The sequence below is a fragment of the Sebastes fasciatus genome, chromosome 23 (genome assembly GCF_043250625.1).
Source record: "Sebastes fasciatus isolate fSebFas1 chromosome 23, fSebFas1.pri, whole genome shotgun sequence".
Lineage (NCBI taxonomy): Eukaryota > Metazoa > Chordata > Actinopteri > Perciformes > Sebastidae > Sebastes > Sebastes fasciatus.
This window is the reverse complement of record NC_133817.1, coordinates 15,673,459-15,696,920: the sequence shown is the minus strand read 5'-3', so window position 1 is coordinate 15,696,920 and position 23,462 is coordinate 15,673,459. Positions and strand designations below refer to the sequence as shown.

General features: G+C 41.9%; 1 protein-coding gene and 1 long non-coding RNA gene across 3 annotated transcripts in view; one reads left to right on the top strand and one right to left on the bottom strand.

The window, feature by feature from the left end:
• Positions 1-321: 321 nt before the first annotated feature.
• The window catches only part of plxna4 (plexin A4), a 452,991-nt gene continuing 429,850 nt past the window's right edge, over positions 322-23,462 (bottom strand). Inside the window, exons 28-33 of the mRNA XM_074624835.1 lie at positions 21,260-21,359; positions 17,872-18,062; positions 13,506-13,675; positions 8,790-9,002; positions 5,133-5,283; positions 322-4,279 (exon numbers count right to left, since the gene is read on the bottom strand). Of these exons, the coding sequence (XP_074480936.1) occupies positions 4,184-4,279; positions 5,133-5,283; positions 8,790-9,002; positions 13,506-13,675; positions 17,872-18,062; positions 21,260-21,359 (921 nt within the window). The 3' untranslated portion in view covers positions 322-4,183. The remainder of the gene's footprint in view (positions 4,280-5,132; positions 5,284-8,789; positions 9,003-13,505; positions 13,676-17,871; positions 18,063-21,259; positions 21,360-23,462) is intronic.
• On the top strand, positions 4,158-8,794 carry LOC141761499 (uncharacterized). 2 transcript variants are annotated; one of them, XR_012592584.1, is made up of 4 exons: positions 4,158-4,298; positions 5,737-5,854; positions 7,595-7,661; positions 8,629-8,794. It is a non-coding gene; the product is annotated as an uncharacterized LOC141761499 (long non-coding RNA). The 2 variants fall into 2 exon arrangements; XR_012592583.1 differs by lacking the exon at positions 8,629-8,794 and adding an exon at positions 7,777-7,908.

Sequence of the window (23,462 nt, the reverse complement as noted above, 5' to 3'; positions counted from 1 at the left end):
ATGTTTTTTAATCCTCGTTAACCGATTATTAACAGTTAAATGACGAGATTAGTGCGTGAAGTTTAGCTGCAAGGTTGACAGCAGTGTGTTTGCCTGTCTACTCTGTCTGCTCGGCGTAACGATAGCGAGTGTCCCACAAACCGCGTGTGTGTGTGCTGCGTTCGCAGCTGTAGCAATGCTGGTGGCTTCATACCCACCGTTGTCACACACATACGATCTGTCAGCCCGGCATAACGTTAGCAAGTGTTCCACAGACCGTGTGTGTAGCGGCGGTGAGTGTGGGGTCTGCAAATTGAAAAAGAGCACAACCCAATCATGAAATGCTTGGTTTCATAATAAAGTTTATTCTATATTACAAATAGTATTTTGTTCTTGACTGCAAAATAGGAATGCATTATATTTACATACACAGGTATACAATTAATTATAACAAAGTTAGAGAAGCTCGCCTTATATCCCCCAGGTTTCGTTTTTATCTCTCGATAAGATACTCTTTATCTTTCAAATATGGTCTAGTAAAAGTCTTTTTCTAGCATGTTTCTGTAACACCTGCTATAACACTGAGCTAGGAGGACATTTTAAGTTCCTACAAAACGTTTGAAGGTGGAAACTTTATCTGCGGTCTTGGCAACACAAGGTGGGCTACTAGCAGACGACCTTTGTTACAAGGGGAAGGGACAAAGGGCGGGGGGGGGGAAATGAAAGACAGGATGTTACACTGGGGGGTAGATTCACAACGACAGTCCAGGACTCTAACCTTGTGTTTAGTTATTAACACACGGCAGTGAGGGGGAAACTTTGGCTATCTAGACAGATTATACATTGGCTACATGAATGAAAGGGGCTCTCAGTAGTATGTTTGTTACAATTATCACCAGCTTTTGCATGAATTACTCCCTAAATCAATCTCATTTTCCAATTTTGGATATGAATAGGTTTGATATGTTAACTACATAACATGTCCGGCAAACACCTTGTGAATATACCCCTCCAAGTTGAAACAGACATTCATCGTACTGTATAGCTGCAGACAGTAATAAATGGACAATGACGTGGATATCTCACATACAATTTGACACGAGGGCTAAGAAAGAAACAGTCACTTGCCAAACTAAGTCAACATAAGTCTACTATCAAGCCGAATGTGCCTCCTCTGGTTAGAACGTTGTGTTTATCTGTTATGATATAGCACATTGTTTCTTCTGGGTGTGTTTCTTTTTTTTTTTTTTTTTTAAATTAACATTTTTATTTTGCGTCCCATATGGTGGCAAACCGATGCAGTCTTTTGTTGCTTTTTATGAAATTAATCTTGGTCGAACCACATCCGTTTGCTTTCATAAGTGGCCGTCTTTAGTTATTTGAAAACAGTTTTCGTAACTGAAAATGTTTCTTTTCTGTTCTGGGGCTCAACTGAATGGAGAAAATGTAAGCAATTTTCATGATTAAATAATCAATGTAATGCAATAGACGACTATCAAAACAAGATGTAATAGCAGCAAAGACAGAGCAAGACTCAAACTTGCATCTTCTGTGTACCAAAAACTAAAAAAGACACCGCTGTCACAAAACACTGATGGCATGAAATGGAGGACATACGGGACAAGAAATTCAAAATAGGTTTGTCTTTACGTGAGATCTATGACCTTAAAATGAAAACAGTTGGCTTGTACATGACCTTTAAAGTCCCAAGTAGTAGTAGAAGTATATAAATATCTTTGAGCAAGGCAGTTCCATTTCATACCATCCAAATAGGTCAACATGCAAGGGTATATAATATCTGTTTTAGTTAGCATCTAACACTTCACAAAAAACCATGGGCATGAGGTTCTGCAGTAGGGGGCTTGAACTGGATAAAGGTTCCACCTTAAACGAAAGTTATAGTTTCTATTACATGAACAATCCACTTTTTCCATCTCGATTCTTCCAAGCAAAAGAAAGATAAAAGAACACATCCACATCATCATTGCAAGGCTTAATTTTCTTATTTTTCACTTTTTTTTAAATAAGTTTCTTAAATTGTTTACGTTTTACATGCGCTTAAAAAGCCAATAAAGGACCCAAGGTGGACCTAGGGCGGTCTTCACACATTCACATCACCACATGGGGCACGTTGTCAAGGCAAAAGAAAGGGCAGAGGTCAAAAGGTACGGAGGGCGCCTCCATCATCTCTCTTTCAATCGCTCTCTCCAACAAGTTGTATCTACTTTTTAATGTCTATCATTTTCTGTTTTATCCTGCCGTGATGCTCGCTTCTTCTTCTTCTTATGTTCCTGCTCTGCTTTACCAGATTTTTTTTTTTCTTTTTTTTTCTTTTGAGGCTTGGAGAAGGCCGCCCCCCTGCCGCCACTGAGGACAACTACACTAATACAGACAAGAGCGCCTCAACAGTTACACACTCAAGAGTTGGGGTTTTGCCGTATGCAACTAGCTACCATCTCCAACGCTTGTGCAAAACAGAAAAGAAGTCAGGAGCCGGACACGAGGGGTGAACGGTGTGCCGAGAGCCGGAGAGACCTGGGACGATGGAAAGAGGAAGGAGGATCGGATCACCTCGCCCACAGAGCCTCCCACGCCCGACACACTGAGGTCAGAAAAAATCACACAGGTTTCTTAAAGTTCCAGTCACAATAATTATTTTTTTTTTTGTCCTAGAAGTGGTTGTCTTTTACATAGTCCTTTTGTCAGTTCCTCAGTGGCACTTTACAAATACATTTTTGACCGTTTTGAAAATTTTCAAGCTCCTTTGGTTTTTTGGCTGACCGACTAAGTCCATCTTGTTTTGATTTCTCCGCACAAAAGTCTTTTAAATAAGAACATCCTTGGAAAGAAGTGCTACTCTCACAACGGAGCCCCTTTTAGGGAGCAGTCAGCCCGTCTCTGGCTACGCTGTATTGACTCGTTCTTCTTTATTTTAAATGTTCCAAGCAGTTTCTTACCCAGTCCATTTCAGTCAGCTTTTCCCTTTTACCTCCTCCAGGGTTGGCGTAGATATCTGGGCAGTCAGGATCTTGTGCAGCTGCTGATTGTGTGTGTGTGTCTGTGCGTGTGTGTGTGTGTGCTTTGATAGACCGTCGCGGGTGGCGACACAAGATTGGAAGTGGCAAGAGCCAGACAAAGACTGCTCCTGGTTGTTTGGGTTTAGCAGCCAAAACACTGTCGTCCAGAGTTGGTTGTGTGCTTCTTACGGAGGATCCAACTTGGGTCGGGGCCTCCAGGGTTTTTGTCTAATAGGTTAAATTTGCAGTAGCCACGTAAGCCAGATGGAAGCAGAAATCATGAGCGTTTTCTTTGAAGTATGCTGGGCAGGGGAGAAATGTGCGAATGTTGCAAAGGGGGGGGGTTATAGATTGGGGATGCTCTGGTTTGTAAAGTTTTAGTGTCAGTCACGTTTCGATAAAGGAAAAGTTCAGAGAAGCACTAATCCTTCCCTTAACCCCCATCAGTCTTTTTTCTTAAATACAACTCCAGCTACATTGAAAGAACATTCTAGGTTTGCCTGGACTCGCCCCAAATTTTCGCAGATATGTATGCTTCGTTGTAGGAACAGTGTAAACTTGGCAAACCATCCTTGCATTAATTTTTCTTCAGAGGTGTTCATTTGGCTTGCAGTCAGTGTTGTTTCCTCTTGATTCCGTACATTGAATATAGAACTACAATAAACTGGACTCTAGAGATGGTTTTTATTTTTAACTATCCTATTTTTGAAAAAAGTTCTCAACAAAATGGACACCCAACATTGTGGTTTTTAAAGAATTACCTATCAGTGTAAATTCTTGAAGGCAACATAAAAATGTTTTTCCCCTCTTGTCTTCCAGCAGGGGGACTGAAGTATGCCAATATGGCCAGCTTTCAAGCAATCGCCCCTTGAAGCTCTCCCTGTGGCGAAGCTGAGGGATCCCCCGCATTGCACTGTGGGAAACGCCGACCTCAGCCTCGAACCACCCTTCCCGATATCTTCAGGTAAACTAGTCTATGCAGCAGAGTGGATGAGGAAAAAACAAAAATATTTCTCGTGGGGTGGGGGGGAAGAGGAAGCAGAAAAAAGGTTCAAGGAAGAAGTCTTCATCTTTGAAAGGCGGAGGGAGGAAGTCACATGATGAAAAAGATGGGGACAGGTCTTCGCTCAGGCACGGCTCGGTTTCTGATGGGGTCTTTTCCCAGTGCGCCCTGGGAAGTGCGGTCCTCAGCTCTCCAGACTCATGAAGGCCACCACCTGCTCCAGCTTGAAGGCCAGCCTCTGTTTCCGGGCTGCGTCGTCCTGCTCCAGTGAACACACAATCTGCCAGCAGGACAGCGAGGTAAACACAGACACACGCAGGCATTACTAAAAGTACTCAACGTGACAAAACTGCAATCAGTACTCTCAAATCTGGAATATTATTAGAACTAATCCAAGGCCAAAACAAGATGTGTTTTCTTATTTAAATATTAGTAAAAAAAATATTTAGTGCAGTAAATGCAATATCCTGATGACATGTGTGTAAAACCAGTTAAAGGAATCCTCCACTGAAAAGCTTAATTTTTCAACATCAAATACTCACTCCATGTAAGCTTGAAAGGTGGCTATGGTAAGATTAAAGCTGAAGTTGATTTTTTTCCTGTGGTTAATTAATTATGGTAACAGATCGGTGCATCGACTGGCGTACTCGCCGATACCCAATTTTGGGCAGTATCGAACACATTTATGTTAAAGTAACCTTCACTAATAAGCTTAACCAGCAGCAGCTAGAGCTTGATTTATTTTTGCCCTCTCAGACTGCGTACAGACTAACCGTCTGATTGGTGGAGCATGTCGGGCCGGTACACAGCCCGAGAGGATCATTTGAGACACTACTCAGGACAGAAAAACAACATCAACCCCCTCTGCATGTTTCTCAGAAAAACAAATGTGATTTGAAGTAGAGTCATTACTAATAAAGCAACTTGCGTAGCATTTTTTATTATACCATTATTATGTAAAGCACAATAACCAAATTCATTAGTATTTGTTAGATTGATGTAGATTATATAAGGCCAATTTCCAGTGGAATATTCCTTTAACTCTTCTTACCAAAATCAATAACATCAGTGGCTCTAAATTGAACTAAATCTTTGATAATGATGACACAGAAGTGTTGTTAAATATTACATACCTCCTCAGTGTATTTGCCCACGTAGGAGTAAATCTCACTGAGAGAGCTCATGGAGTTGAACTCGTTCATGTGCATCCGTGACTGTTCTGCCAAGTAGGCATTCATGTCCTGGTCGCTGATCGCTTGCATCTTACTAATGTCTGAGTAGTACCTATTAAAAGAGACAGGGAGGAAATAACACAAACACTTGTTAGCACTGTGTTTTTGCCTCTGAGAACATTGTTAGACAAACTGTTGAATGATTTGGGAACCAGAATACACACAGTGATGTGTTTTAATGTAGATAGTTGGAGCTCATTACTCCTTGTTTACTGCAGTTCTTTGAAGATATGTGACTAATGTAGCACAGAGGCAACAAGTGCATAGTGACATGACTGAGATAACAAGTGCATAGTGACATGACTGAGATAACAAGTGCATAGTGACAATGACTGAGATGGAGTTATAGTTGACACTGACGGGCCTTAGATTTCAACCTTGAATACAACCAAACACACACACACACTGCATTGAGGTAAGGGTAATCAGTCACTGTCAGCAGCAGCTGTGTTGCCCCTATCAACTGTTAATTAACGCTGGTTATTTACATATTAAATTCCTGTAGCTGCAGCCGCTCGAGGACAGGCCCGGTGTTTGGCTGGATAATTCTGGGCATGTGTGAGGGAGAGATGGATCTGCCAGGAAGCAAGTCTTCAGAGCAAACCGAGCAAAGGAAAAGGCAGGTGAGTGCTGCTCATAGCCTTTAGCACAGAGGTCACACACACATCAACACCTGTTCAGTGCTGGAGGGCAGTAGTAGAGAGCTCCTAGCAGGGGATTGTTAGTGTAGAGACCAGGTGGGCTTGTTTTAGGAAAAAGGGTTTTATGAGCAACACTAAAATCTACTAATGTATCAAATCAAAATCAAATATACTTTGAAAAAGTGTTGTGAGCTTATTTACAACACCATTCCAATATTAGCCCAAGACTTGTTGAACTGTTGTTTATAGAGTAAAGATAATTAACTTTTTTTAATCTCCTTTTCAACATACTATACTATGACTTAATTTATGACTTTTTATAACTATTTAGACAGACTATTCTATGACTTTTTTTGACATGCTATATTACGGATTTTGTATGACCTTTAATATACTATACCATGACTTAATTTGACTTTTTCGACATACTATCTTATGGCTTTTTATAATTTATTCAACGTACTGTACTATGACTTTTTTTCGACATACTATACAGTTGTTTTTTTTTAGATTTTTGGACATGCAATACTATGACTTTTTAATGAGTTATTTGACATACTATGGATTTTTTCTGACTTTTTTTGACCAACTATACTATGACTTAATTTATGACACTTTTTCAACATGCTACACGTACTATATACTTTTTTATGACTTTAAACATACTACTATGACTTAATTTATGACTCTTATTGACATACTACCATGACTTTTTATGACATACTATACTATGTTTTGTTTTTTACATTTTTCGACATACTATACTATGACTGTCTTTTTTTTTTTATGAGTTGATGATACTGTACTATGATTTTTTGTCGAAATACTATACCAAGACTTTTTTGACATGCTATATTATGGATTTTGTTATGGTCTTTGATATTCTATACTATGACTTTTATCGACATACTATGGCTTTTTTATGGCTATTTAGACATATTATACTGTTTTGATTTTTCAACATACTATCCTATGACTGTGTACTACTATGTCTTTTTTTTTAATGAGATTTTTGGACATTCAATACTATTACTTTTTTCCCCCACATACTACACTATGACTTTTTATGACTTAATCGACTTGCTATACTATGGATTTTTTATGACCTTCGATATACTATACCACAACTTAACTTATGACTTAATTAGACATGCTATATTATGGATTTTTTTTACGACCTTCAGTATACTATACCGTGACTTAATTTGACTTTTTTCTACATATAATAGTATTGCTTTTTTATGACTATTTAGACATAATATACTATGTTGTTTTGTTTTTTTTACATTTTTTGACATACTATACAATGGCTTTTAAAACATTTTCGATATACTATATTATGGCTTTAAACATACTATACTATGACTTTATGCCATTGTTAGGATATACTATACGTTATCATTTTAAGGCACACTATTTATTTTTTCATGGTATTCTATACCATGACATTTTTCATGACACTATATTAGGCCTTTTGACATTTTTATGGCATACTATACACAGCCCCATGCTAATAACATCAACATACTGTAGTAAAAAGCTTCTAACTTGACTGCCCAATTGCACTTCCTCCAAACCCCAAATATCTACAAAAAAACTAAAACTACTGAATATGCATACTATATGATACCATTACATTTATCAGCATTTCAAGTCTTTTTCTTTATAGATTGACAGTAGCATAGTAAAAACTCAATGTCAACATGTGTTCTGTTTCAACAGAGAAGCACTGACAAAGCAGCAGAGATTTCCTTCCTGAGACACAGGTGTCCATTAGCCTGCTCTCCAGGTAAGGACGTCCTATCTTTGAAACTAAGCTGTATCATAAAGGGGAGAGCGAGAAGGAGGACATCTCTTCTGTACCTCTACAGTACTCACTTCCTTTTTGCAGTCCTCTTTCACAGCTGCAGCATTCTGCTTGTTAAATCCTCTCCCTGGCATGACCCTTACTTTGGCACGGTTGGACAGCAGAGTGAAGCAGCACTAGATCCACCCTTACTCAGTCACTACTATATTACTGAGGCTTTTCCAACTGAATAACGCAGTTCCACTGCGGGGTGTTAGCTGACGACAGTATTGCTCCACCAAACTCGCAATAAAAGGCATGATTAATATACACGAGAGCACAGTGGGATGTGTCAGTCTTTACACAGTGTGTACACACAAATCTCTGATTGAACATGCTTTAAAAAGATAACTGATTACAGGCTAAAATATCTGCTTGTGCTGCCCCCCACAGTAGCAGCTGCTGCACTCTCTGTCCACTCTGATCATTTTTCAGCTTACAGTATTCAAACACATCCATGTATGATTCAGCAGAAGACCCTCACAATTTCCTCACACTTCTTTGTGTCTATGGGAGACCACGGACACAAACACGGGACTAATGAGTACGGTCCTGAGCCTGAAGCGCCCCATTTGGTTCCAGCCATTCAAGCAGCCCACATATATTCTGGTCCTGGGGCTCGCCTTGCGACGAAGCCACCGACACATAAATACTAGTCTGAACCGCTTCACACTACCCCCATCTTTTATTCAGGTCCTCTTCGCCTCCCCTGCTGACAAATAAATTTAATAAAACTCATTTTAACAAATTACCAGCTTCTACTGCCTGCTATTCTCAAAAAAATGTTTCTCTCTCTTTCCACACACACCCTCCCAACACACTGACTGCTCTGTACTGTAGATCTCATGCCCTGGGCGTTCCCATCCATTCTCACTGTGTTGTAATTTGGATTGTGTTTCATGGCCCATAGATCACAGAGCTACAGTCGCATTATGTGTGTGTGTTGGAATGAAACATGGCTAATGCAGGTTTTCTGATGTTTTCACTTGCATAATAGCCCCACCACCACACACACACACTACCTCTCTTCATCAATCCAGTGTTTGGTGTGTGCATTTATAAACGGCTCACCTCTCCACCCAGCTCTTGTAGCTGGGAATGTCCTTGGCATAAAGCAGCTTGTTGGAGGGTGAGTCCTTCCCAAGGCGGTGTTCTGAGGTGGAGCAGGAGTCCATGAAGGTCTGGGCCACCACAGACAGACAGGCATCCGTGATGCTGCTCTTATGTATGTCAAACACAAACTGGGGGTTCTTGATCACATTCACCCAGAAACGCAGAGGTAGGCTGTGGAAAAAAGAGAACAATGTGGTTTAGTGGCACAATAGTTGTGATGATACAAGTTAGTTTAAAGTATACAATAAGAAATGTTGTGGGGTGTTCGCACTAAATGTGTAACATAACGTCATCTGTTAAAGAAATCCAAGAGCTAAAGGGAGAAAATTACTTTTTATGCATGTTGTCAAATACTTTTATGTTGATTGTTCAGTTACATGTCGGTGACTGAACGCTCAAATAGCTATGCAAACAGGAACAAAGAGTGTAAAGTAAAACAACAGTCCGTGTCCGGTTCAACTGCTCTGAGATTAAGTCCCTAAATGCCATTTTTATATTTGCTACAGCCAGTCGGGCAATAGACATGAACATATTATGCGCCAGAAGGGGGACGAGGATTCATTCACTTTGCAAAGCTAGTACACAGGCCCTGCTGTTGCCGATGTGCTCTATTTGATGTGTGTGCTCAATTTAATAAAGCCTTTATCTTTAAAACCAGGTGGTGGCTGGCTCTCGGGTTTTTTTTTCCGGCAGTGTCCAGGGGTCCTCGCTGGGGGCCGCACAGTGACACAGTTCATATTGCCTTGTTTGTGCAAGTGGGTCCTATTTTGTGCCTGTCCAGAATAATAAAAATATACAAGTCTGTTTATTCGCTGGGCTTGTTTCTGCCAAAATGAATAGATATAGGGCCCGGCTTTATCTGTGCGCTGCAGCGAAAGGGCTCAGGTGGTATTAAGAAAGAGCTGAGTGTTACTTGGATCTCTGTATCTTTACTATTCTCTGGGCTATGTGCTTTTAGCTGATGTGGCAAAAATCAAACAGGAAGGACACTGCAGTCTAACCTGCATAGGAGTTCCTCTGTGTGGCACAATATCAAAGGATGAGGGGGTAAAAAAAACAAAAACTGAAATGCAATCATTTAAATACAACCGGTGCTCCCCTACCATCCCACTAAGCATTTATCCCGGTGGCACAACCACCCACAAAGCCATTCAGATGTACAATCTAACAAAAGAGGATTTGGACTCGGAGGAAGGAAAAACTGCACTATGACTTCAAAATTAATCTAAGCAAAGTATCTAGTGGGATTAGGTGCGGGGATCAAAGGGATATTAACACCGCTGCTGTGCCGCCTTGATTGTTGTCAATCTGTCCCAGCTGCCCTGTGCTTTGAGGTATGTGCTGCTTCAATAGCGCAGTGGACACCAACATGATGAGGTTCCCCACATGACTTTGTCCGTAATAACATCTACATATTATCTATTGTGTTGAAAATAGGGCAAAGCACATAATATTCCAGCAGTTAATTCACGCTGAGTAGTTTAAAGAATCTCAAGGATGGCCTTGATGGGTCCTTTTGGTCAGAGATTAGGTTATATATCAGCTGCCAACATCAAGGGCATCTATTATCCTAGAGGAATTACGCCGGCGGAGTCCGAAGAAGCCCTTTTATTTAAAGACTATTTCCCTGCTCAGACTACAAAGTGCTGCAAATTCAAACTGATTTAAGAAAAGTATTTACCCGCTACTTGAATAGGAAGCGTTTGATAATAAGCAACAGTTCGTACGGTAGCTTTATTTACTATATAGTGTTTGGTATAGGCAAATCTCTTTAATAGATCAGAGTATTGTCCAGTTCAAAGAAGTAGTACTAATGCGGTACTTGGCCCATTTAAAATCAACTCCGCTAATATTCATCTCCTCTAACTGTCAAGAAGCAAAAACAACCACACTACTGTACGCTCTATTTACCAGGCCTACTTCTAAATACTTTGACAGGCACTATACTGCAAATGACAACAACAAAAGGAACACACAAGTACATCCACACCAACAGAGTCTCCCTGCAGTCCTTCAGTAGCACGTCTAACTGTCTCTTACAGTTTGCACTGACTGACACTTCTGGCACACAGAGCCAGCGAGCCTCTGAACCTACAGTTGTGGGATTTGTTGTCCCGTTCCTGCAGTCGGGCCTAATGAAGTTGCTCGGGTCACAGATGTTGTGATCCGGGGCATCCCAATCGAGGCATTGCAGCACAGGCAGGGAACTGACCGAGCCTGACCTTTACCATGCAGCGATCTAAGGTTTGAATTAACAGCTTTATAAAGGTGACCTGACTGGGCATTGTTCCAACAGGCAAAAAAAGGCACAACCTTTCATCCTTTACTGAGCAAGCTGTATCTCCAGACAAAGGGCTTAAAAAGTGATTGAAAACTTTCTGTAAATTACCCACCACCGCACAACTTGACTGATTCCACATAATTAGCTCGACCCTCAAAGTCCCAGTGATGCCATTAGCAATCTGAGTGGGCTGGGATTGAGGTATGACAGCAGATAGGTGGTTATCTGCGTGCAGAAAAAGGATGAGCCAGCTTTGCACAATAATTAAAATTCTGTCTGTTGCATCGCGACATGACAAACACGCGGCGCAGACAGAGACTCGCACAGACACCAAATACAGAAGAGTGAGGATGAGAGGAGACGCTGACACACTGCCACTAATCCAAAAGATACCATCTGGAGATGCTCTTGGAGCCAGTGACTCATGCGTGCACCACACTTACTGTACACACAAACCAATACACATTACAGCTCTGTAACACAATGCAGAAACAACTAACTGAATTTCAACTTGCACAACAACAACAACATCAAACAACCTTAATATACACAAGATAGCTTGAATGAAATTCAAAAGGCATAGGCAGGTGTAGTGTTAGTGCTATCGCTATCACTACACTGTTGTGTGGGATGACCTTGGACTGTAAGGGGTCACAGATAATTTCCTGGGCTAGAATAAATCCTGCAGACCATCTTTTAGGTCTCTTTCAGGTCTTAAGAGTGTGTGGGTGTTGTACAGAATCAATGGAAATAGCCAGCTCTGAAAGCAAGCAGGAATGATGCCAATACAACTATTTTCTATCAGCTATTGTAGAAATGTAATACATTCCACATCGTTATCAGATATTACACATATTAAACATCTGTCCCGAGTCTAATTCCTGTATGGGTTATGCAAATCAAATCTGTCCTTCATAAAGCTTCTAATAATATTTAAAAGATAATTTACAGATATCATAATATGATATATGACAATGACACAAGAAGCAAACTTGTAACAATATGTGAAGCGCTACAGGCTGAGAGATAATCTATCATACGAGCTACATCAGAGGATGTACAGTGGAGCTCTGATGGCAGGGAAACCCTGAAGGGGAGGTGGGGGGTAGTAGTGGGGGTGTAGGGGCTCTGGCTGCTCTGATGGGTTGAAGTTAATGGCGTGTATGATGACGACGGGCCTGGTAGGTTTAATGGGACAGGTGCCCGACATGGGAGGGGTACTGGCATTATTATTCTCTACCATCAGACAAAAAAAAGGCTTTTGTTGCAGCCAACATTGCACTCTCCTTTGAGACGATTAAAGGTTACTGGTAAGCACACACTCGGTGAGAAGTGAGAGGAGGCATATGCACATCCCACACAGAGAAGATATCTATGGTGGCATCGGCACAAACTGTTGTGTGCTATCTAAGTGGCTTTTTGTGATGGTGTGTTATGATAAATTGCTATTCATTCACAGCCCCTCTAGTGAGAGCCCATTCCATTAAAAGTCTAATGTAAAAAGCGACCCGTTGCGCTCTCAGAAAACACTTAACACACTCTGCAAATGGCACCAATAATGCAGATGCAGGAAAAAGGTCCAAAATTAGGACCATAGTGTAAAGTAAATAATAGTTCTCCCCTTTCTTTAGCCTCTCCCTGTCCATTCTTCCCTCCACCTCTCTAGTTGTCCCTTGATGCACATCAATTTTATCCTCCCATCTCCATGGTTCCCCTGAGCCCACGGCTGAGTGATGCATGCTGGGATCTTGGCAGAGGCCAGGAGGCTAATGAGATATTAGTGTGCGTTTAACTCCCACTGAGTTCACTTCCCTTTCTTCACCTTCTTCTCTCCTCACTGCATTCTGGTGCACTGTTGGTTATTTAACCCCTACCAACCCTCTTAAGGTGGGCTCACAGAGGTCACTGTGGTCTAAATTAATCAGCAGATATTAATTTAGAGGTGTACTTCCTTCACCTGGGAGCGAACATTTGTCACTAAGGAGATTTCCACAGTGACAGGCGTTTTTTGGCCCAGTTATCCGTGATAATAGATGGAGAGTCTTGGCAGCCAATTGGATTAGCCCCTTGTGGTTGGCTTTAATGAAGATTACATGCCCCTGTGGTTAATGGATATTAGGAAGGGAAGAGGCGTGTGGTGAAGCTTGGCACTGACACGGGGCAATACCGGGGCAATGCCATGTGAAATGTGCCAAAATGTACTGATTGTGTCTGCAGTGCAGAGAGAAAGGGCCATGAATGGAGCCAAAGGCGCCACACTGATGTACAAATCATCAAACTAATTTTGTGTCCGTCAAAGATCCAAGGAACTGCCTCACCAGTTTCTGAAACGTTCCCGACCTGAGCCCACTATGTCTGTGTGCAGATTCAGATGCTAAAAGTGCTCAACTCACCAGTTGCTCTTCCATGTGTGTCGGACATGCGGGTCGTGGATGTTGTGTTTGTCTGCCTGCTCGTCCAGGAAGTCAAACATGTACTTGATGGCCAGCGGCAGGGCGCTGCCTCGATGGGCCGTGCTGAAGATGGTCTCAAACAGGTCATCCACAAACTTCTGTAACGTACCCTGCAGAGGAGAGAAAGGAGAGATGGACAACAGATTAAATTTAGGGCTGTCAATCGATTCAAATACTTAATTGCGATTAAACGCAATCTCTTAAAGGGAGATTTGTCAAGTATTAAATACTCTTATCAACATAGGAGTGGGAAAAAATGCTGCTTTATGTAAATATTTATTATTAGAAATCAATTAACAACACAAAACAATGACAAATATTGTCCAAAAACCCTCACAGGTACTGTATTTAGCATAAACAATATGCTCAAATCATAACGTGGCAAACTCAAGCCCAACAGGCAACAACAGCTGTCAGTGTGTCGACTTGATTATGACTTGCCCCAAACTGCATGTGATTAGCATAAAGTGGGCATGTCTGTAAAGAGGAGACTCGTGGGTACCCATAGAACCCATTTTCATTCACATATCTTGAGGTCAGAGGTCAAGGGACCCCTTTGAAAATAGCCATGCCAGTGTTTCCTCACCAAAATCTAGTGCAAGTTTGGAGCGTTATTTAGCCTACTTCGCAACATGGTACAATGGATTCCTTAAGTTTTCTAGTTTCATATGATATCAGCATCTTCACTCTAGACGTAAAGCTGAGCCCGCTACAACTTCCGAAAGATGGACTACGTTGAAGCGTTAAAGAAATTAGTGGTGTTAAAACAATTTTGCGTTAACACATTATTATCGCGTTAACTTTAACAGCCCTAATTAAATTATATTACAGGTGATAATCACTAGTTGAGAGCCCATTTTCAAATGTGTTGCTCTAGAAAGGCATTCCTCTTTCTATTTTAGTTTCCTCTGCTGTACAGGAAGTGACAAGAGATGCAATAACAAAACCAATAACAGTGACTTATATGGAATATGAAAACGTATGTTATTGTTATCCATGTTAAGCCAGTATCTATATTGAATGGGACACAAAGAACCAGTGAATTAGATCGTCACTGACTATTACATTTTGCAACATACCGATACCTAAAGTTGACAGACAGATTGGTTTAAACTTGTGTGTATCTGTTCCCGTGTGAGTTTATGAGTTGTGCAGTGCGAGCTCCGATGTTTATGTGTCTGACTCCTATCTCACAGACCTGGCCCCTAAATCTGCTTGCAGCTTTGATGGGGGAAATTGTTATTTCACAGCTGACTTTTAATAATATCTGGGAACAGGAGGCGCATCTCCTAAGCCTCTTTGTGCTGCCGGATTAGCTCCCACACTGCACCATTGACCCTAATTTGATTTAATGTTGGCGACTTTAAGGAGGAGGAGGAGAAGAGAGAGCAGAGACACAGAGTGAGAGAATCTAATCCTCTTGTAAAGAATGAGCTGATGGGATGCACGGGGAAAGGCGAGAGCGAGGGATGGAAATGAAACGACAGAGGTTTCCTATCAGGAAAAGGAGGCCATTGAGTGTGGCAGATGAGGTGTGTACAGGCAGTGGCAAATAAAAATCCAATTTGGGTTGGAGCGGGTGACCGAATCACGGAGTCAAGAGAGGTAGAAGAAGAGTGGGAAGAGAGAATCCTGTTAGTCCCGACAATCACGGCTATAATTCTAATGTGGCCCACATTCCCGACAGCTTATCGTTTTTCTATGAAGAAGGAATTACATATCTCTATATCAAACCCACGTGCCTTCCAAGTGACAGTCTGCATTAGCTGGCGAGGGAAGACCGAACATTGTTGTGTGTGCATGCCTACAAGTGCTGAGACTGTGACATTTTACGTCATCCTCAATCTCAAGGGGGGACCTTTGCATCAACACTGTCATCATCACGGGGTTCTCTTGTTCCCTGGTGGAGATGAAACTGCCAACACACACCCCCCTCCACGACCATCTACCCTGTCATTAGACGGCACTCTAAACACAATGTGTCATCTGGATGTTTTGATGCCATCTGCCTCCACATTGAAATGAGAGGAAAGCAAACAATCAGACCGTTGGGGACGGCGCCGAAACAGAAATAGAGCGATGAAGAAGGAGGACGCATGACGGAGAGACGGACACACACACTCTCTTGAGTGTATGAGTGAGGAGGGAAAATGCAATCCTTCCCAGTGCCCCTCCACACACATGAACACGCCCTGTACCCGCACTCCGTCAGAGTGACACTGATGGAGCTAATATGAGAGACGTCAGCGGCGTTGCCAGGGAGAGGTATTTATTGGCAAGGTGAAAGCCAAACGCAGTCAATTACGCTGCCTGTCTGCCCAATCATTTCTCACCAAGAGAGATGGCCGGCCAAGATAAACTGGTTATTCCACAAAAACAATCCATCTGGAAAGATGATGTGCTGTCTGCAGTCAGAAACCACCTTCCTGCACTCTGGAATGGGATAATGGCGGGGAAATAGAGCGGCTCACGGACGCCGAGAGCTGAGAGGTGACGTGCGCATGTGTGCGGAGGACTATACAGTACAGTACGTGTCGCGGTGACAGCTGCTCCTACCTGCTATTCGGCAGTTTGTTTGTTTATTAGTTTCCTTCATGTGTTACTCATCACTTCCTGCTTCACAAACACTGTCGTACCTCTCCTGCCTTCATGTTGTCACTGTCTCGGTCATCTGCTTTAATTGATCACCTGATTGTGCTCATCTGCCCGAACATCTGCAGTCATTAGTTCTCCAAAGCAGAAACAGAGGGAAGTATTTAGTTGTTGTCACATTGTCTGATTTGCCTGTGATGTCTGTGTTTCACTACATTCCCTCCCATGTTCAGTAACGTTTAACTGCATCCGTGTGGTTCATCTACAAATGCAAAAGTCTGTCACCGAGTGACTGACTGAGTGATGAAGTTACACGATTGGTCGGCCGAGTGATGGAGCTTCCTCATTGTTCGTTGCTCTTTCAAAATGAAAAGGCAGGGAACAGTCCTTTATACAAATAAGCCCGTTCAGCATGACGCGTCCGGCTCACAAAACTTGGGACCAAGCTGTGAATCTAGGCGATCTAGTTCTAAAATGAAACAAGATTCAGCAGTAACACAGCTTATTTCTTTCGATTTTGGTGTATTGTTTAGACGGAATAACAGAAAGCAGGCTGCCATGTTGTTTCCTGTTTGAAACGGTGAGCAGAAAACCAGGGACCAATCACGTGCATTCCACGAGAGGGCACGTCACCTCTTGAATGGCCAGTTGAGTGGGGCAGCGTGTCCCCTAGTGTCCTCGCCAGACCTGGTGGACATGTACCACTGGATATAACATTCTAGACATGAACACTGGCTATTTGTATAACAATTTAGCCACAAATTTGCAGACTGACCGTACACGGTCCAGTCATACACTTGGTTTTGACCGAGTCTTAATAATAATGCAGGACATTCATGAATTTCTATTTACCTGCTTCTTCTTTCTCTGCCTGTTAACTGTGTTCACTGTGTGTGTGTGAGGCACTCCGCCCACTGTGCATTTACATTACATACACAGAACTGAGTTGATGTTTTCTATGTGAACTGCTAAACAAAAGCAGGCAGGGGATCAAAAACAAACTGAAATGTTCCTGAATCAAAAAATTACAGTCTGAACATTTTCAGATCGCAGCCTCTCTTTATGTTTTACTTTCTCTGTGTGCCTCCGTCTGTGTCTGATAGAGCGGGAGAGAAGGTGATTTGGGAGTGGATTGGAAATTTGCATTCAGCTGTTGGATCAAAGTCACATTTCCCTCCAAACCAAATTAACTGCTTTTTTTTCTGGAGGGCATCGTCAAAAGGCACATTCAAAGAGACTCATTTTATAGTCATTTCTATTTTTGCCCGATAATTTTTTTTTTTATTACAGAAACTCCTTCGCTGGCTTCATGGATCTTTTCTTCTTTTACCCTTTTTGATATGCTGCCGCGTCGACGCAACAGCAACGAAATGAGAAAACAAACAGAAATATCTATTTTCTCTTTCTCACCTGAGGGGATAGAGGAATACATTTGAATAATATTTCCCACTGAGATGACTCATCCAAAGTAAGTATGAATATTTAAATAAAGTGAGGGTTTTCTGAGTCATGGTAACGCAGGGTGAAGGTTATAGTGACCTTTTAGCCTTTCACCTGCTGAACTGCTTCAAGAAAAATGATAATTTTCACATACAGTAGTTAAAAATTCAACTGTTGGGAGAGTGGCTTTTAAATCAGATGCCCTGAAGAATGTAACAGATCCAAATAAAGAGCGAGTGTAGCATGAGAAATAAATGACAACATGATGGCTCACCTTGGTAGCCAGAAGTCGTGTCAGGTAGATCTCAGAGACCATCTTGCTGCCGCGGTCGCCCTCCTTCTGGTCTCCGTGCTCGTGGTTCTTCACCAGGTGCCAGACTTTGACCCCGCTCTCCAGGTCGGGAGTGATCATAGGAGTACGGGAGCGCAGGCTGTCGGGGCTTCCAGTGTATTTGATCATGTTCTCTGTGAAGAAAAGCGTACATTAGTTCATGTAGTACTGAAAAACACAATGACTATGCACACTATTATTCCACCATTATTCTGAATTGGATACAGGTCATGTAAACAGCATATTGTGTTTGGATGTTCTGAATTAGGCCTTATTCCGAATGGAGCATTTTCCGATTAAAACATGTAGGATACGTAGTCAATTGGCATTTCTTCTAGCATCAGCTAAGCTTCCATTTGTTTGTAACTTCTTACTATGATATATATTGTGAATTTACCTCATTAGCATTTATGTACACCTATAAAGATCTGTAAACTGTATGTTGAAAATAAAAAGCTGGATTTTGTTGGGTTTTCCCTGCCAGCATCAGAGATGAAAGACACATTTAAACCTTAATCAGGGCAGAGAGTGTTAAGTAAACAAGAAGAAAAGAAATCTAACAAAAAACAACAATCAGACTTAGGAAGCACAAACACAAGACAAGAAATACTACAAAAAAACCCCGAATCTGTCGCTTCACCAAAGAGGCATGGAAAGCCATAACCGGCATGTCAGCAACAGAATACAGTTTGTTGGGCTTGTGGCTTCCAATTTACAGGTCTGGGAAATTGGATATAAAACTTTTAGAAAGTGTGCATGGTTAATTTTTCATGGCTTCTTCTCCGAGGGACAAGACGCGGCGTCGGCGGCTGACACAAAATCGAACAGGTGTCAGACGAGATGAAATATGTATGGCCCACCCAATGGTCGGATTGGCGATGACATTTCCAAACACATGGCTCAATGAATGTTTACACAGTGTGAAAAAAAATTGATCAGTGGGTGCGGTTTAGAGAGAAGAGTGGGAAAAAAAAAAGAGTGTTTTTCACCGTGACAGAAATCAATCTGTCCAGAGAGAAAAGCGGGAGGAGTGAACGGGGGGGAGAGTTCAGAGAAGAAGAGACAGCTGGAGACATCGGATACAGAGAATGTGTGTGTTTGTCTGTGTGTGTGTCACTGCTCAAATTTAATTACAGTATGATCAACTGAAAACACTTGTCTCTATTTAACTGTAGCTTTGTTACAAGACCTGTGTCTCTGCACGACTTGTATTACTTTTATTTTATCAAGGACATTGGACACGTGTGACACTAATTGTGCTGTTTTTCGAGGTTGTGTGGGTACAATACGATGTGAGCTGGGTCTTTTTAGGCGCTGTTCACATGTAGCATCTAAAACCACGTGGAAAATGCAAGTCGTGCCTCCTTTCATCCAAGGTGCTTGAGAGGTTGCGCTCCTGCCGTTACTAAGCAACTTAAACCTGTGTGCTACGATGATGAAGTTGCGGTAATTTAGCAGTAAGCCTCATTGACTAAACTAAAACATAACTATTTACAGTAGACTGATATTTATGGAAGTAAGAAAAGATATCGGCCGGCTGTGATTGGTTGTTCCGCATCATATGACACGTGGAGCAGCGTTCCAAAAGTTGAACTAGCCAAAACGCCCTGAAAAATAGGCGCTTGGGAACGCTTGTGCATCGTGACAGCGTCACTCCCGCATTTCAGCGTTCCTACCGCGCGTCTACATTGACAACAATGGATTTGAGTGCGCAAAAAAACGCTGCATGTGAACGGCTTTATAGAAAAGTAAGAGTGGGTAGTACATTCATCTTGTGTTAATGATTTATTCAAGAAGTTAGAAAGCTGAGGGTGATGCAGAGTCAGGGTCTCTTTGTGCTTTTTTTGATGGAAACATTACATCAAAGACCCAGAAGTTTCTCCCCTCTGTCTGACTCATGTTGCACATGTTATGTGTTTTGTCTTAATCTCTCTACTTTCTCCACAACTTTCTCTCCTGCTCCACCTTCCCTTCCCCTCTTCAGCAGCTATATTAAATTCAGCCTTGTCTCTTTCTTCACTATCTGGCCATTGTACTCACGGAGAGTTCAAAGTCACTCTCAAGTACCACACCAGTTGTAAAGTGGATCACACTTGCTTTTGAAGTCAATCCCTTAAAAAAAAAAGAAGGAGATATTCCTGTCCTCCTCCCTCCCTTCTCTGTTGCTCCTCTCACCTTGTCCTATCTGGTCTAATTTGGAGCCGGAGACGCGAGGTGAGGCCGTATGGAGATGAGACGATGCTAATAATGTGGCAGCACATTTGATGTGTCTGAAGTGTTTGTGGCCAGCGAGGCCGGCCCTTTGATCAGCAACTAACTTGATGGTTTCTCAGGTTCAAGGAGACGCGGAGCAGACGGACAGGCGGGAGAAAAAAAAACACTGGCACACGGGAGGATGAGAGGACGCACTTTGGAGTCTCAAGAGGCCAGAACAAGAGGTGAAAAGTCTATTTGGTCTCTTGTTATGTTTTAGAAATCCTTTCAACTACTCTGAAATTGTGTCTTGTCTCTCTGGGTCTGTCAAGAGTTGTCATGCAGGGTCCTGTGGATGCTCGTCACCAGATATCCTCTCTCAGGTGGGAGCATCCAACTGCTGCAGGATCACACAGCTTTCACCCTGGACTTCCTCAAATAATATTGTATTTTTTAGCCACATATTTGATATTTTTGTGATTTGATTGACTTAAATTACTCTTCAAATTATTATTATTATATATATATATTATATACTGTATTTTTGCATATATGGATCACACATGTAGTTTCTACCAGTCATGTAATGTAGCTAAGTACATTTACTCAAGTACTGCACTTTTGAGGTACTTGTGCTTTACTGAAGTATTTAAATTTTGCTACTTTATACTTCTACTTCACTAAAACTCAGAGGGAAATATTGTACTTTTTACTGCACTACATTTATCTGAGAACTTTAGTTACTTTACATATTTATAATTTGTAGTATTTAAAATTTGCTACACCATAACCAGCTGCAATATTAATGTGATACATACAGGAATACAGCAATAATTATAGTCTGATAATATAATATTTATTATTCTGACATGGGCCATTCTGCATATTAATGAGTACTTTTACTTCTAATACTTTAAGTATATTTAGATTAACACTTTTGCACTTTTACTCAACTAAGATGTTGAATGCAGGACTTTTACTTGAACAGAGTATTTTTACACTGTGGTATTACTAATTTTACTTCAGTAAACGTTGTGAGTACTTCATCCACAACTGGTGTCTACCAGTGTGCTGGTCTTAGGCTCTCTGACACAGGTACTACTGAAACTTGAAGATGTACACAAACAGGTCGGCTTACCATATTTACTCGCAGAAGTCCGAGACACAGTGGAGTTGTTTACTGAATTGTAGGCTGTGACTTGTTTGGGAACCAGGGCCATTACTGAATTATCAGGTACCTGAAAAACAGACACACAAACATGTATTATGCAAATGACTCCTCAAAACAAAAGCCATTTTGCAGAGTTTTTTTTTCTTCATTTGTGCAGATTTCTAACACAATCAGAAAACCAATAGATCACTGTGTTGGTGTCATTTTCTATATTTCCCTCCATCTATTCTGGTTTCATTTGGATAAACAAGAGAATATCTTATTACCCTTATGAGCTCCATTCAGCCCACACATTCATATGATGAGTGACAGGGGGAGGGAGAGAGTTTAGCAGAGCAGAGGGGATATCCCACAGTCTCTATTCAATAATACCTTTCCTCTAGGGTTGGCTAGTGTGTGTGTCTGAGAGTGTGTGTATGAATATGTGAAGAATCAAGCAGTGTGTGTGTGTGTGTGTCCGTGTTGGTCTATGTGTAAATAAGTGTGTGTAAATGAGTCAATCGGGCGCTCCTCCTTCCCCAGTCAGCCAAACAGGTTTCAATTAACACAACTGGGATGTACTCGGTCCCAGCCGTGCCCAGACACACACACACACACACACACACACACACACACACACACACACACACACACACACACACACACACACACACACACACACACACACACACACACACACACACACACACACACACACACACACACACACACACACACACACACACACACACACACACACTACCCCTATTCTGCATAATCTGGCTACCCGTGCTGCAGGGTAGGGCAGGGTTAATTGAAGTGATCTCTATCATGGTGTGGGTGGATGGGACTGGGAATAAGGACCAGGGGCCTTTTGTGTGTATATGTGTGTATACGTGTGTGTGTGTGTGTGTGTGTGTGTGTGTGTGTGTGTGTGTGTGTGTGTGTGTGTGTGTGTGTGTGTGTGTGTGTGTGTGTGTGTGTGTGTGTGTGTGTGTGTGTGTGTGTGTGTGTGTGTGTGTGTGTGTGTGCCTTATTAAGATTGTATCATTATGTCACCCAGTCACTCAATCTGCTCCTTTTGCATATTATGTTTATATTATTGTAAGCAGGAGGCCCACGGGGCAGATCTTGTGATTCCTTTGTGGGACTGGGGACCCCCCCGCCCAACTCTCCTGCACCCTTAAGCATGCTCCCTGATCACTGCTCTTATATGTTGAATGGATATACAACGAGCACAATGAAAAGGAAGAGTGGCATTCTGGGAAATAACGATTGGAGGAGAGGATAAAGACAGAAAGGGGAGCAAAGAGGAAGAGGACAAGAGAAATGTCTCATTTATGGGATGGAAAGATCTGATATGGCAAATGCCAAATGTTTGCTTTTAGTGACGTTTTCCTGAACAAGAAACCGGTGACGCAATCTGCCACACTGTAACTGAAGGCAGAGTGAGCGGGTTTAGTGGGAGATCAAACCAGATCAATCTGATAAAGGAGAGCACATGATTCTATTGAGTCTGTCTGGTTGCTCATATTAGCTTCTAATAATACAAATATGAATAAATCCTATCTGGAGGGCATCTCAAGACCAAATACAGCAGCACATCTGGTTGCCAGAAATGGCACCAATCAATACAGTGCATCAATGGATTTGATTAGGAAAACGACAAGATCTCCTACAAAAGGATTCATAGATTTAACATTTCAATGAAATAAAGTTATAGAAATATGAGTGGAAAAGTATAGAATTGCAGACGCCCTTGACTAGTCAGTCAAGGGCGTCTGCAATTCTATACTTTTCCACTCATATTGTGGCGTCCCCCTCCCTTCCTTGCTCTTTGCGTAGCCTCCTGACAAAATTTGAGTGGATGGGAGTGTTTCTTTTTTTCTCCGGTCTGTCAAGGATAAGGCGCCCTTATTCCCCGGCCTGAAAAAATGAATTAACTTCTGTCTTCATTATCTTATCTCGGATTCAAATCAGCTCCCTAATCCATTCCACCCGCGCCTCGTACTCCAAGCCTGTTGACACTCGCTGATGCTGACATTTAATTTAGGCACGGCGCAAACTGCACTTGGAGGGGGGACAGTGGCTGCTTGCTTAGCTGCTCGAATTATTAACACCATGTTGACAAAGCTGTCCTGTGTTTCTAGCCAGTCTCATTGTGGTTGGCTGGACGGACAGTCGCTACTCA